The sequence below is a fragment of the Peromyscus maniculatus genome, chromosome 2 (assembly GCF_049852395.1).
Source record: "Peromyscus maniculatus bairdii isolate BWxNUB_F1_BW_parent chromosome 2, HU_Pman_BW_mat_3.1, whole genome shotgun sequence".
NCBI classification, from domain to species: domain Eukaryota; kingdom Metazoa; phylum Chordata; class Mammalia; order Rodentia; family Cricetidae; genus Peromyscus; species Peromyscus maniculatus.
The window spans coordinates 37,816,379-37,832,413 of NC_134853.1; the positions used below are offsets into that span (position 1 = coordinate 37,816,379).

The window sequence follows — 16,035 nt, forward strand, 5'->3', positions numbered from 1 at the left end:
AAACAGGGTAGAGAAACAAATAAATAAGGAATGGAGAAGAATGCTACCAAGAAGACAAAGGCAAAACTGTTAAAAAAAAAAACAAAACAAAAACAAACAAACAAAAAAAAACACCTAAAATATTTTCTAATAAAATTCATAGCCAGGCAGCGGTGGGGCATGCTTTTAACCCCAGCACTTGGAGGCAGAGCCAGGTGGATCTCTGTGAGTTGGAGGCTAGCCTCGTCTACAGAGTAAGATCCAGGACAGAAACCAAAACCACACAGAGAAAACCTGTTTCAAAAACAAAAACAAAAAAGAAAATTCATAAATGTAAAAGAACGCTACAGAAGTTTTCTTTAAAAAATAAAGATAGTAAAAATAAAATACCCAATAATGAAAAATATGTATAAATAAAACTAGATAAATAGTATGAAGAATAAAGAAAACAAATAGTTTTAGGGAAATACATTAACATAAAAATATGGCACTGGAGAGATGGCTCAGTGGTTATTAGCACTGATTACTTTTGCAGAGGATGTGGGTTTGATTTCTAGCACCCACATGTAGTCTACATCTGTTTCTAACTCCAGTTCTAGAGGACCTGATGCCCTCTTCTGGCCTCAATAAAATCAGGTAGGTACTCATTAGAGGACAGATATACACATAAGAATACTCATGCACATAAAACTAAAATGAACAAAACAACCCAATAAAGTAAATATATTTCTAAAAGTATTAAAAAAAAAAACCCAAACCAAACAACTAGGGACATGTAAAGGAAAAATATTAAATGTTGGAGTGCTAAGCTTGTTTCTACTGATGGCTGATGAATGCTGGCAAAGGCTTCAGTTCTGGACCTTCTCTTTACATACAGATCTGCTGGCCACAATGACAATGAACTCATGCAGTCTAGTCTGGACAGGTTCTCTCCTACCCTCTCCAGTTCACACCTCCTTCGAGTGGTAATGCTATGGCTGGGAGTTGGTTCTCATATACATTGGGTTTGCACACTTTCAAAATCTGCTCAGTGTTCATTCCCTGCTGGGAGGATGCAGCTCTGATGTCAATCAAGTCTTCCACTGTGGCTTTGCAATTGAAACTCAATAGCACTGGACCTCATGGCAGGCAGCTGGCTCTAGAGTCTGGTCTACTGCAGTCTTCAGGCCCAATGTCTTAGTTAGGGTTACTATTGTTTCTATGAAACACCATGACCAAAAGCAAGTTGTGGAGAAAAGGCTTTATTTGACGTATACTTCCATATTGTAGCCCATTACTGAAGGAAGTCAGAGCAGGAACTCAAGCAGGGCAGGAACCTGGATGCAGGAGCTGATGCAGAGGCTATGGAGCAGTGCTATTTACTAGCTGGCTCAGCATGCTTTGTTATAGAACCCAGAACCACCTGGCCAGGCATAGCCCTAACCACAATAGGTTGGGCCCTCCCACAACAATCACTAATACCCTATAGGCCTGCCTATAGCCCCATCTTATTAAAGCCATTGAGGCTCCTTCCTCTCCAGTGACTCTGGCTTTTGTCAAGTTGACATAAAACTAGTCAGCCCACCCAGGGTTGCCAAACTCCTTATCATTTATTTATTGTTGGATGAGGTCTGCTTCCAGGCACTGTTGGTGCTACCTCTCCCTGATCCTTTAGATGTCAGGCATTATTGCTTTACTTATCTCTCTCAGGGTTGTCTCTCACCTGGAGATGGTGGAAGGTTGGATCCCGATATGCTAGCTGGATTTGTCCCATGTTCTCAGGCCCCAGTTTGCTCAGTTTTATACAAATATAGGTTTCCTCTCAAGATGGCATCTGAGTAAAGCTCTCTGGGCCAGGATATCTTATTTTATTTTTCTTTCTTTTGGTGAAAGATTTACTTTAAATGAAATTATTTAAAGTATCTCTGCATCTAAGTGCATGTGCCCACAGAGATCAGAAGAAGGCATCGGCTCTCCTGGAGGTGGAGTTACAGGTGGTTAGGCCTCCTGACTTGGGTGCTAGAAAGTGAACTTAGGTCTCTGCAAGAATAGTATTCACTCTTAATCACTGAGCCATCTTTCCAGTCAACTAGGAACCCCCTCTTAATGTCAAGCTATTCTGCAGCTGCAATTGTATCTAACCAGGCTTTCTTAATTTTGGTTCATTGATCTCATGCTTTTCCACAATTTCCAGCTGCCCACACTCCTGTGCATTTCTGAAGAGCTTCCTCCATTTCTGTCTTTGGATACAGTCTATTTTCCTCAACCTGATATTTCTGCTTCAGTGGGTCCCATGGATGCACACTGTAGACTACAATCTTAATTGGATGCCTTAACAAAATTTCAAGCATATAAACTATTATTTATATATAATTTATATATATAAATTATTTCAAACTGATTTTACAATGACTAAGTAAAAAGATGAGGGCTGGAAAGTTAAGGGCCCACCCATTTTAGGGGCTCACAATCACTTATAACTCCTATTCCAGGAAATATGACACCTTCTTTTGGCTCCTGGGGGCACCTGTACAAGTGTCATACATTCACAAATTTGACCTCATGCATGCACTCACACACAAAAGCCTTTAAAAAGAAATTCTAGTTAAAGCAAAGATATGAAAAACAAAATTTGAGATAAATAAGCCTAAAAGCAAGTTCAACTTTATTGAAGCACTCTGGCTGTATTTATCAAGACTGAATTGTACATAAGACCTATGGTCTAACTGCTAGAAACTTACCAACTGAAATACTTGTTCAACAGCAAATACTGTAAGGAAAGACCATACATAACAGTCGGTAATAGTAAAACCATGAAAACTGCTTGAGTGCCTCTCGCTAGGGAAGTAGTTTATATACACAGATGGTGGAAGGCAAGACAGCCATGTAAAACACGAGGTAGATTGACATGTATGGACTGAAATGGAATGGCCTTCAAGATAAACTGATAAGCCAGGTGTGGAGGCAGGAGGGTCAGGAGCTCAAAGTCATCCTCAGGTATACAACAAATTTGAGGCTGGTCTGGGTCACACAAGGTATCTGTAAAAACAAACCACACCAAAATAGAAAAATAAAAACATTGATTAAATAAAGGCATTTTGGGCTGGAGAGATGCCTCAGTATCGAAGATCAAAAGAGTCATGTGAATTTCTTAGTACCCACACTGGGCAGCTCACAACCACCTGTAACTCCAGCTCCAAGAGATCCAACTCCCTTCCCTGGACTCTGGGAACCTGCATATACATGGGCATGGGGCTGAGTGTGCACACACACATTCACACTCTCACACTCTAAAAAAGGCGTCTATTTAATAAAATATACATTAAGTATCCAAAAAGGGAAGGCACTGAATGAACAGTGTATCAAAGGAAAAGTGTGTCTGTATACACTGGTATACTGCAATTCAATCTTTTCTTCAGAAGAATTAACATGGGGACCAGCAGGATGGTTCAGTAGGTAAAGGCTCTTGCCATATATTTAGCCTGATACCTGAACCTGATTCCCAGGAACCCACACAGTAGAAGTAGAGAACAGATCTCTGCAAGTTGTCCTCTGACCTCTATGCATGCACACGAAATACAAATGTAATAAAAAAGTAAAATACAAAACATTGTTAACTGTGATTATCTTTAGACAGTTGAGTAAAAAATAGGTAAAGTAGTGGGAATTATCTTTAGACAGCTGAATAAAAATTAGGTAAGGCAGTGGGAGAGTTTTACTTTTCTTGTTATAGCATTAGATTAGCAGCATTATTTCACTAAGGGTTAACCGTGTAGGCAGAACTGCTTTGTTTTTCTTTGCATATAAAAAAAGCAATTATTTATACATATATAAAGATATTAAACTAAAACATAAAGAATAGGAACATACATATATATACACAGATGCACTTAATTTAAGCACAGGGTCATGCCTAGACTATTTTTTTTGAGGCAAGGTCTCATGTAACTCAGGCTGGCCTTGAATTTATGTAGCACAGGATATAGCCTTGAACCTCTGAAGTGCTGGGATTATAATAGGTACCTGCCACCACCTGGCCCTGATGCTTACTGTTTTAAAGTACAGAACACAGTTCAGTTAATATTACCCGAAGATCTCAAACCACGTCATTAGCATTCATTAAAACTCAGAAAGATTTCCATATCACATATGCACAGAATGTCAAGGAGCCTAGAAGACCTTCCCAAGTGTCTCGCGTTCAAATGCCACTCTGACTCTTCATGATCTTGCTGTCCTCACACTTCTGCTTCAGAGGCTGGTCTTCTGATCAGGTCACCAAAATATGCAGTGATTGTCTTTAATTTGTTGTTAAGAAAGTTCTGTTCTATTTCTACTTGCCCTCCAGGTCCAGCCAAAGACGCCACCTGCCAGGAAGAACACAATAGTTATGCACACTTGCAGGATTTTTTTCTTGAGGCGTGGTCTCATTAAAGGCTCTGGCTAGCCTACTTGCTCTGTAGACCAGACTGTCCTCAAAACTCAGATATCCTGCCTCTGTCTCCTGATATTAAAGGTACTCACTGCCATGCTCAGCACAAACATGATTTTCAAAACAGTTTTTATTCCCCCAATCTAAACTATCAGTAAGAGAAAGACTGGCTTTTTGCATAAGTCCTTCCTATAAAGGAGTATCTCATTCACTACTGCTTGCCACTACTAATGCAGTATCTGGTACAGACACACTTGTTTAGACCACCTTGACATGACTCAGATCGCTGTTCTAAAGGTGCCATCTCTCCAGTGTCATAAACTAAGGATTCAGACAAAGAGAAAATGGACAAACCCTGCATATGACATGTCTATTTTAGCATAGACATTTAAGAACCCACTTTCCTAAGAAATTCAATTTTAATTTTTTTCTCTGTAGGTGGAGGCCAGAGGCCAACTTGTCCAACTTGTATGGTCAGCTCTCTCCTACCATGTAGGTCCCAGGGATTGAACTTAGGTCATTAGGCTTGGTGGCAGGTACCTGCATATGTTGAGCACTATCATCTACTCCTAAGAAACCTTTTCTTGCTCACCTTATCATGTTCATGCTATTCTCTCAATTGCTCAATAATGTTTACTGGCTTTTGAGTAGAGCTTTCACTTTTCTAATTATCTCTTTTGTGGATCTTTATCTCTGATTACCTCCTCTGTCCATTGTTTTTTTGTGTTATTTTAAATTTTAAATATATTTATGTGTGTGTCTGTATTACTGATTTTGAGGTCTACTAGAACACAGCTACTGACTCAAGTAGATAAAAGTATGCCCTTGCCGGGCGGTGGTGGCACACACCTTTAATCCCAGTACTCAGGAGGCAGAGCCAGGCAGATCTCTGTGAGTTCGAGGCCAGCCTGGACTACAGAGTGCGTTCCAGGAAAGGCACAAAGCTACACAGAGAAACCCTGTCTCGAAAAACCAAAAAAAAAGAAAAAAAGCCCCCTTCCAGAGTTATTATCAAAGATGTCAATCAAACAACTGGACAATAGAAATTAGCTGCTATGGAGCCTTTTGCTCTGAGAACACTTGCACTGGTCTTTGTAACATTTCAAACAAAAAAAAAAAAGCAAATTAAGAACTCTAAGTTTTTTTCTTTTCTTTGTTTCTTTGTTTCTTTCTTTCTTTTTTTTTTTTTTTTTTGAGAAAGGGTTTCTCTGTATAATAGTCCTGGCTGGTCTGGAACTTGCTTTGTAGACCAGGCTTGTCTTGAACTCAATGAGATATCTGTCTGCCTCTGCCTCCCAAGCGCTGGGATTAAAGGCGTGTGCCACCACTGCCTGGCTCTTTTAAAACAAAAACCAAAAAACCTGGCTGTCCTGGAACTCACTTTGTTGACCAGGCTAGCTTCGAACTCAAAGATCCACCTGCCTCTGCCTCCTGAGTGCTGGGATTAAAGGCGTCAGTTTTTACACAGACAAGGTTTCCATCTAGTACCCCCTTCTCCATCATTTAAAGAGATTTATTAACTGAGAAATCTCTCCCTTCTAACTAACATACAATCTTATTCATCAATCAGGATATAGATTGGGAAAATTGAGGAAATGGGGAATGCAGAGGACAGGCCCAGCGAGTTAGAACAGGAGTCATGTGGTAGAGGAAGGGAAGCTCAAGTTCTGGGGGCAGGCAGACTATGCTCTGTTAAGCGCCACTGGCAAAACTCAAGTTGTCTATTTTGTAAAGAAAGGTTCTCAGTCTCATCTGGATTCACAAGCTGACAGAACCTGATCTCACACCACAGATACCTGGTGGAAGGTGAGAATGACTGTGTATTATTGGTGAGCATAATTTAAAGTTATTATTTCACTTCCCTGTTGGAAGACAACTCAGATACATAAACAAATATAGAAACAGACTATTCTATGAGATACACTCTCCACACCCACCTCTGGTCCTGCAGACAGAATTTGGGGCTCTACATATGATAGGCAAATACTCTACCGCTGAGTTGTAGCTCCAGATCTGTATGGAATGTTCTTAAACATTGTCTCAAAAAAACCCAATCCCAAACTCAAACAAAACTATAACCATCCAAACAAACAAAGAAACCAACCAACCAACAAACAAACAAACAAGCCAAGGAGGGTTGAGTTGTACTAGAGGAGGGCCAGGAGTTGCCTGGTAGATGGTTATGGGTTTATCTTATTTTATTTTTATGTGTATGGGTGTTCTGCCTGAATGTCTATGTACCACATATGTGCAGTGCCTGCAGAGGCCAGAACAGGGTATCAGATCCTCTGGGACTAGAGTTACAGCCAGTTGTGAGCATGTGAGTGCTGGGAATCAATCCTCAGTTCCCTAAAGAGCAGCAAGTGCTCTTAGTTGCTGAGCCATCTCTCTAGCCCCCAAGTTTACTTTAACCTGTGTTAAAAGTCTAGGGGTCTGTCTAGGGTCACCTTGTTATTATATGAACCAGCATGAACATGATCCAAGTGCTTAAACTGAAAAGTGTAAATGCTCTGACATGTTTTGTGTAGTTTTGAAAGCAAACAAGGACAAGGAGCTACTATGCCACATGGGCTGGGAGGCCTGCTCACATTGTTCTCATGCCTGGTGAGAAACAGAAAGTCCATGAACGAGGATTTCATATAAAAGTGGAATCTGAAACTGCAGCATGCAGCTACCCTAGATGACTAAGATGTTCTGAGGTCTCCATCTCTACTACATAGGCTTACTCTTTAAAAGATTTTTCCATGTTTGCAAAGTATGGTGAATCTAAAGCCAGTGCTGCCTGAAATTATAGACTGTTAAGGGAAAGAAAGCAAGGAAAATAGTATGGAATAGAAACCAAGCAGCAAGACACATTTCAAACTGTGGTCTCTTTAAATAAACCCAAGCCTTTGGGTTTCAGAAGCAATTTCAGAGAGATACTTTATCTCCAAAGAGCCTCTCACAAAAAGATGTTTCAAATGAACCAGTTCTGGTTTTACAGTGAGAGTATGGATAGCAAGGGATACATGTTCTAGAACAACTCCAAAAGAAAAAGGAAATGAGAGGCCAAGGAAATGGGAAACCCAGAAAAATATTTCACTGGCTACAAAACCAATGGGCATCATCCCCTACATGTACATAAGACAGGTTCTATTCACACTGACTCCACACTCAGTTTAGCAGAATGAGTAGAATGTAGCATAACCTCTCTGAACTGGAAATTAAATGTCTACTACAGATAATTTTATAGGAAAAATGCAGCCAGAATTTCAAACAGACTTACAATCAACTCCTTATACTCTTCTACCCTTGCATAACTATTTCCTTTCATTTTAAAAACCTCACACATGGACACTTTTTTGTTTAAAAAAAGGTAGAATTCCCCCGGAGCTCATTTCATACCAAGCAGTTTCCTTTATCATTTTCTAGTGTCAATACTCCCTCTAGAGGCAGAAAACAAAGAAACTACCACGTCTAACACTATGTGCTGTGGATGCTGTCTACAGGTGCACTCCCATACACATAAGAGGTGAGTGCAGGGGAAATGTGAAGGCCAGAGTTTACACCAGGTGTCTGCCTTTCCTTGGCTACTTTTCATCTATTTTTCTTTACCACATGAAACATCTCCTTAATTCCTACAAGTCTAATTCTGACAGGTTTTGAGGACAAAAGCAAAAGTAAAAAGCAAGCTAATTTTTCTTTGTGTTAAAAGAAACTCAATGACCCAAACTTTCATAATAAAAAGCAGCTTTCCAGCTTGGCATGGTGGCACACACCTTTAATCCGAGCACTTGGATGGCATAAGCAGGAGGATCTGAGTCCGAGGCCAGCCTGTGTTGCGGTCCAGAGGTTTCCTAGTTAGAGCTGAGCTTGCTTTACACAGCAGGGCTGCACTAGGGGATGTCTTGACCATGTGCAAGGTCACCAGGTGTCTGAGATGGTCTGCACTTGGCTGTGTTGGAGGGAGGTCTTTTGCTTCACCCCTTGCATTTCTTTAAAAGCCCTTTAGTAGAGACAGAACAGGCTGGTGGGTTTTGACCCAGGCCCCCTCGAGGCTATCCTGTGTTTTATAACTGTCTCTCTCTATATATATTGCTATCTACACATTCCTTATTTCTCCCTGATCAAGAGTACCCTGAAGGGAAGGGGGCGCTGGTCTCAAATGGCACCAGGAACAGGGACAAACCAGGGACTTGGTGAAAGCTTGGGGAGAAGTCCCCGTGGGAAGCAGTTGGACTGGTCCAGTTTTGTAGTCAAAGTGAAGGCAGAGGTTTTTATTCTCAGGAGGAAGAATGGGGGGCTGAAAAACGCCCAAGTAAGGCTGCAGCGGGTTTTGTCTTAGCTCCTTGACAAAATATATATAGCTCCCTATCAAAGTTTCTTTTTCTCTTTTTTAAAATTTCATCTGAAAAATAAGGAAGAGTGTAGTAATACAGTGTAGGAAAAACTTAGAAAAGTAGAATGTAGGAATATAGCTTAAAGTAAAACTTAGAATAAAACAAGCAGCAAGACAGAGGAACCATGTCCTTAATTTTCTAACTATGGGGCTATGAACACAAACTGGGATAAATCAGAGGAAGAAACGGGGGTGGGGGGTGGGGAAGATTCCTGTAGGAAGCTTTTGGTCCCAAGCAGCAGAGAAAGAATCTCCCCTGAATCAGGTGAAATAAAACTTTCACTCTACTGATGCTACCACTGTATGGAAACATCGTACCATCAGAATTAGTTTCTTCTTGGCTATGAAGCCAAAGTTTAGAGAACAGAAGTTTTGGGAAAACTTGGTGGTCTTTCTCTCTCAAAAACTAAAAGCTTTATTGGGAAAAACTTAGCAATCTCTCTCTGTAAGGACATAATTAGATTCAGCTGGAGATATCAGTATGGGAGAATCACCTGTAATGGCTTTAGAAACAACATTTATGTCGATTCCTTTGAACAGTAGCAGTTTTGGTGAATAACCTTGCAAGAAATATTGGGCTTTAATAAAAATCTATCAAAAACATCAGCATTGTTAAAAGAATTCATGGCAAATACAGCCTTAAAAAATTAGGAAGGGGAAAAACTGTTTGAGAGCTTGGTGATGAGCATGGAACAGAAGAATGTTAGCTCCAATGACACTCCTCTAGAGGAAATGGAGTGAAAAGCAGCTAAGTCAATTTTCCTGACATTACGGTTCCATCTTGCAGTCTGGGGATAGTAGGAGAATAAGGAGGCCTCCAGATTGCTGATGAGTTTGGGATGAAGTTTCAGCAATGTTTCAGGTACACAGGGGAACCTGCTGAAAGCTGCAAGTCTGGAACCCCACTCTAAGTTAAGACAATCATGGGAAATTGCTGTAGAATTGCTACATGAGCAGTTCAGAAACAGAATGCCCTTAGGTCTCTTCTCATTCTCTTTTCTTCCTTTAGGGGTTTGATAACTAACAGTTTACTCTTATTTCTACTTTCTAAATAAGTCCACAGAAAATTACTCTGTACTGTTGGAAGATAATCTAACGTCTCTTCTATATGTTAATAAATCTTTTCTAAATCTCTTTCAGGTGTTAAGAAATCTTTTAGGTGTTTGCTGAGTTAGATATTTGCTAATGGTAGCCCTATATAGAGTTTGCTTAATATTTCTTATGAATATAAGTTTGTAAAATAGAACTATAGTTTCTTTATGAATATAAAAAGTATATTTGCTAAGGCAGTCCTATAGTTTCCTTAAGAATATAAGCTTGTGAGAAGTATAAATAAGTATATGTTGAATGTGAGTTTGTGAAGTGTAAATATTGAATTTGAGTCTAAATGCTTAATGTAAGCTAGCAAAAAAAAAGTGTAAATATGTATAGAGATGTTTATACCAGAATTATTGTGAGGTTAATGAAGCAGAGTTTGGTAAAAAGCTAAGGGAATCTTTAAGTTGGATGTAGTTTATTGGATTCAGTCAAGAATTTAAGTTGAGAAAGAGCTTGGCACAGCTCAAATTGTTATAGACATTTTAAGACCCATTCCAAAAAAGATATGCCACCTCTCATCCTCTACTCCTGTAGAAGATCTGATGTGGCAGCTATGGAGACTGCAGTGGTGGTTGTAAGCTCAATAGGAACCTGGGTCAGAGCTAAGTTCAGTACTCCCTCACAGAAGAGGCTGTGAGTCAATGACAGGCAACTTTCTCTTGATAGCTTCCAGCCTAAAAGAGAGTATGCTTGTTGGAAAGCACATCTCCATGACAGGTAATGGAAGAAATAATCATGGAGAATGACCTAAGACAGAACTCAGTCTATCTGATGGGGCCTGAGGGGCTCTTTAAAAAACTAAGAGGGAATTGTTGGAGTCCACAGAGGTTTCCTAGTTAGATCTGAGCTTGCTTTACACAGCAGGGCTGCATTAGAGGATGGCTTAACCACGTGCAAGGTCACAGGTGTTTGGCGTGTCTGCACATGGCTGTGCTGGGGGGAGGTCTTTCGTTTCACCCCTTGGCATTCCTTTAAAATCCCTTTGGTGGAGACAGTCAGGCCCTGATGGATTAGGATCCAGGACCTCCCGAGGCTATCCTGTGTTTCTGTCTGTCTCTCTCTAGCTATATTTCTATCTAATATTTCCTGCTGCTCCTGCTCAAGAGTACCCTGGGGAAAAGTGGGGGCAGGATGTTCCCCCACAAACCTGTTCTATACAGCAAGTTCCAGGATAGTTAGGGTTGTTACACAGACAAACCCTTCTTCAAAAAACCGAGGGGAAAGAGTGGCTTTCCTATTGCTATTCAAACACCCAAATGAGTTTGTCTAGAAGTACTATTAAGGACCATGGCTTAGCTTGTGAAGATCATGTAGCTGCTTAGGAGATAGTTTTGGAGCATCGTGGCAGCCAGAAGTTATGTAAGGTTCAACATGAAGGCTGACCTAAGAAACTCACGAACCCAAAGAATAGGAGTGTTATCACACAGACTACCTTGAGAGGCTTAATGTTTGGCCAAAAAGATAAAAAATGGATGACAGAAGGCAAGACAGAAATTCATTTCCCTCTAACTCAGTATAAGCACTCAGCTTTTTATTTACCCTTTTTAAAACCCAGAGAACCTCAACTGTGGAGCATATTATAATTACTTGGAGAGCTAAAAACAATTTATGTTTGGGCCTCATCCCAGAAAATAGAGAATCTTTCTTAGTGGATCAGGGTTACCAGTGGTTGGAGAAATCCAGTCAGCTCAAGCTACGACACTCTTCGAAAAGACACAGAAACCCATACATGAGTTGAGGGTGATATAGACTGAGGTGATCTAGATGGAAAAAGTAAAGTCTAAAACACTAAGACTATACTGAAGGTCAACATGAGTAACAGGCACTCTGGCAAAAGAACAAGAGATGGTGAGGAGGTGGATCTTTGTGAGTTTGAGGCCAGCCTGGTCTACAGAGCTAGTTCTAAGACAGCCAAAAGTACACAGAGAAACCCTGTCGTGAAAAACAAAAAACACAAAACCAAAAACGCCAAAACAAAGGAGATGGCAAGGACAGTTAAAATTGCTCCTGGTCAAGTTAAAGGCGGTCATTTCCTTCTTTCCCTTCCTACTCAGAGACTTTTCTGTCTTAGCTGAAGTGCTGGCATTATGAGCCACTACACCTTAGTACGGTCTTATCTCTTTAGCTTGATCACTGTTTTCCAAACCATGTAAAAAAGCTCCTGTTCTCAAGGTGGGTTAAGTAAGGTGGGCCTTGGAAGTTGCCATGCAAGCATCTGTAACATGCATCATCCATCATCCTATGAACTCATCTGCATCTCTGGGCTCCTCAGGAGCTGTGGTGGTAGAGGACAAGCCAGGGACTTCTTATAAGCAGGTTTTCTGGCAAGGAAATGACCTTGATGCTGGTAGCAATGGCCATACCAGAGGTACAGCAGAGGGCAACTGAAACTCAGGTGTCAGACTACCAGGAGGTAAATCTCTGATGGATCAATCTCATTTTAAGGCAAGGCCATGAAACTACAGATTGCAGAATGTATTTTGCTTCTTCTGTTGTGTCCCTGCATGCTTGCTGCTATTATGTATATGGTGTGGGGAGTCTCCCACTGCCTGTATTGTGATGTGTTCATCTCATGAATATATTCCATCTACTGGGCAGATTTATATCTGTGGATTGTCAAGAACACGATTTCTTAAGCTGTAAAATTTTGATGAATAGAAATAATACTAGGATTTTTATAACTAGGCCTACTGTTCCACGAGGACTGTGAGACACTTAGGACTTGTTTTATATCATAGCGCATGCTCACAATGGAAAATAGTTGTAGCCCCACAGCTCCAAGACAACTGTATACCATTAGCTGATTTAATGCTTCAAAGTAATATTAGATTAAGATCAGGTGCCTTGCTAATGGATTTTTAGATAAACATTCCCTATTTTAGTTCTAGCTGGCTAGGTCATAAATACAAAAAGCCCAATTATTGCTAGTAGGCAAATGATTAAGCTGTTCCACCCATTCCTGACCTTGATTTGTGAAAAAAATTCTGACTAGTGAAGGCTACAGAAAACTTGATTCTGTAGCCCCTAATGAGGGCTGCAGATGTTTTTAGATAATTAGAAGTTACATACAGGACAGAAAAATGTACATCAAGATTTAAAATGCTTTTAATGCCACTGTGTCTTGAAAAGTACAAGTGAGCTTATATTAGGAGATTTAAGGTACACCTGAGTTCTAACCAAAGCATTTACAATAGAAAGTCTGAGAAAGTTGGACATTTCTGTTAATTTAAAATGTTCATTACACTCAGAAATATAGAATGCAATACACAATTTCATTTTTTTTAGACTCTTCAGTAGTTTAGTTTTATAAAGCTATCTCTCTAAATAGATAACAATGATTGGCTCTTTCTTTGAAGTTGCAGCTGTGAGATTACAGCCCATGAATTAGGAAGCTAAGCTTTATTGCCTGTGAATTGTGAGGATGACTGTTTCTTATCAAATGAAATGTAATCTTCAAATGTAACTTTTATATTGCCTGAAGGATTTCTGTTGGGTATATTTAGCTGTCAAAGAGAGATTCAACATGAGAAGATAAAGAAAGTAACCTTCAAAATGCATGTGAATTTTTTCCCTCTTCCCTAAAAATCCCTCAGATAGAAAAAAGTCTTAGCTTCGAGATGCCGTGGATTCCTTGCAAGCCCTGTATGGAGCCTTGGAGCTGGTTCCCTAAGAGTGCAATACCTGAAATCCTTTTCTGCCCGTTCTAACAGGTAAGCAGAGGCACACAGAATTTTCTCAGCAATGGCTTACCTGATCAATATCAGCATTTCTTGGAAGAAAATAAACAATATTATTAGTGATCTTCTGGGAAAGCCTGAAAATTTCAAAGGTGAAAAACAGTTAAGGAAAAAAAGGGTAATTTCTGAGCAGAAAGAAATGTTCATTATTTGGCACAAATCAAGTGCATTTTGTTAAGTAACAAAAAGGCACAGATTTAAATCCAGAGAATAGGAAACAAGATTTTGGAATCCAGCAACAACAGCACCCTGATAGGTTAGAAGATAAGGCAGTGTGAGTCGAAGACCACTACCAGCAGACCTGAGGTTTTGAAGAAACTTTCAATTTGTACTACTAATTCCAATTCCAAACAGTAAATACATCTCTTTATCCTCAAGGAAGGTTCAGCTCAGACCCAGACAGTTCAGCGGTGCAGTTTTTGTATCATGAATCAGCTACATGTCCATCCATCTTCCTAAAACCCTAGCAAACACCACTGTTGTCTCCCTTCCCCAGGAGCTATGGCTGTGCTCCTTTTTTACAATGGCAAAATTAAATAGTAAGAGGGAACTATATCTATAGATCAACCAAGTCTTTATTTACACTGAGTGTTTCAAAAGTTTTAATATAGAAGGTACTCTGTGTACCAGAAGACATTTCTTTCACCTTTACATGGGTTCTGGGACTCAAACTTGGGTTGCCACATTTGTGTGGTAAGTGCCTTTACCAGTTGAGCCATCTAGTTGGCTCCACACGAACTGTTTTCTGTGTAAAATACCATGAAATCATCAAATGTGATTAGCTAATACTTTCGTCTACATCGATTTAAAGGATTTAAAGCGCGTGCACACCCACACACACCCACACACCCCTCCCTTTCCTCTCTAAAAGCATTTATAGAGACTACTATATATATACTTCCAAAGGATATCCATCAGGAAACATCATTGTCCTAATGTCGAAGGTCTCTGCAGTAGCATAATCTGGTCCTCCCCAAGGCGGGCTTAGGAACACAACATCAGCCTTCACACAGGGAGCCAAGAGTAGGAAATCTCCACAGATAAACTCTATCTTATCTGCTACCCCATAAACTTCAGCATTATTACGAGCAAGATCAATCTTTACTGGGTCAATATCAATGGCAATCACTAAAAATCAAAAAAGAAAAAGTAAGTTGACATTGAGAGTTCATCAGTCCAGTAATCTGGTTTTCTGAATAACACACACACACACACACACACACACACACACACACACACACACACACACACACACACACAAACATATAAGAGACATGTAGCTACACATAAATAAAAATTTTAGTTCAAATATATTTAAATTAGAAAGACTCACATAGAGTTGTATCAAGAAACCATGATTCATAGAACAGGTTTCCATGTTGTCTTGCCCAGCCATCATCCAAAGCAAGTGGCAGTAGTTGCCATAAAATATGGAGGAGTTGGAGGGGGGGGGAGGTATTGAGTACAGTTGGAGCAATAAATGCTTACAAATGCTACTTCTTGCATGTAAACCCCAATGCTGGTTTTCAGAAAAGACCAATTTCCTTAAAACGAGTCAATGTTTCTAGTCCCACAGGCTGTCAGGGCAGAGGTTAGGTCATCACAGCCCTAGGAAGACCCAGTATTGACTACTTGCTTCCCTTTCTTCTTAGGGTCTGATAATAAGGGTGAGTGATAAAGTGACACCAAGAGGTTATAGAGCAGTGATAGGCTTGATCTCTGGGATGATATCTTTATAAAGGAGCTGTTCAAACCCTAAAGGAGTCAGTGGCTGAGAACCGCTGCTATAGAGGGAGCTGACAACGAGGACATGGCACTAGCCTTCCTTCCTTTATGACCCACATTGTACAACTTTTTTTTAATCAAATGTGTGTTAAGCTACATAACTTGGTAACAAACCTCAATTAAGAAATCAATCTACAATATGCATGTTTTTCATGATATTTAAAGAAAATTTCCAGACTTGCTTTATCATAGTGCAGATATTTTAATCACCATCTTATGACAAAATGCTAAAAAGGAATGAGTTTGGTAACTTTTGAGGAAAAGTATTTTCATGCAAAACACACACACACACACACACACACACACACACACACACACACACACACACACACAATTTTCATGCAACACACACACACATATGAGGCTTATTTAAAAAAATCTGAAATCCTGAAATATTGCATTAGTGGAAGACAAGAAGATAATTATTATCTGGTAAATGTGAAAACTGCTTTTATCTGGGTTTTTGGGAGACCACATGAAGTCAGCAAATGCCATGCATGCCTCTAAAACACTATAGAGTAACAGAATCAAGGTCACAGCTCATCAGTTCTGGTCTTAAAGCCAATGGGCAAATTTACCTTAGCATTTTCTGACTTCTATACTCTGCTTCCAGAGTAATATTTTGCTTTCTTAATCAACTTTAAAAAGTT

General features: G+C 39.9%; 1 protein-coding gene across 3 annotated transcripts in view; it reads right to left on the reverse strand.

The window, feature by feature from the left end:
• Positions 1-2,589: 2,589 nt before the first annotated feature.
• Tgs1 (trimethylguanosine synthase 1) overlaps positions 2,590-16,035 on the reverse strand; it is a 42,506-nt gene continuing 29,060 nt past the window's right edge. For all 3 annotated transcript variants that reach the window (XM_015986273.3, XM_006992639.4, XM_076563959.1), the window contains 3 exons: positions 14,512-14,728; positions 13,614-13,692; positions 2,590-4,322 (listed from right to left, as the gene is read on the reverse strand). In XM_015986273.3, coding sequence (XP_015841759.1) covers positions 4,194-4,322; positions 13,614-13,692; positions 14,512-14,728 — 425 coding nt within the window. In that variant the 3' untranslated portion in view covers positions 2,590-4,193. The remainder of the gene's footprint in view (positions 4,323-13,613; positions 13,693-14,511; positions 14,729-16,035) is intronic.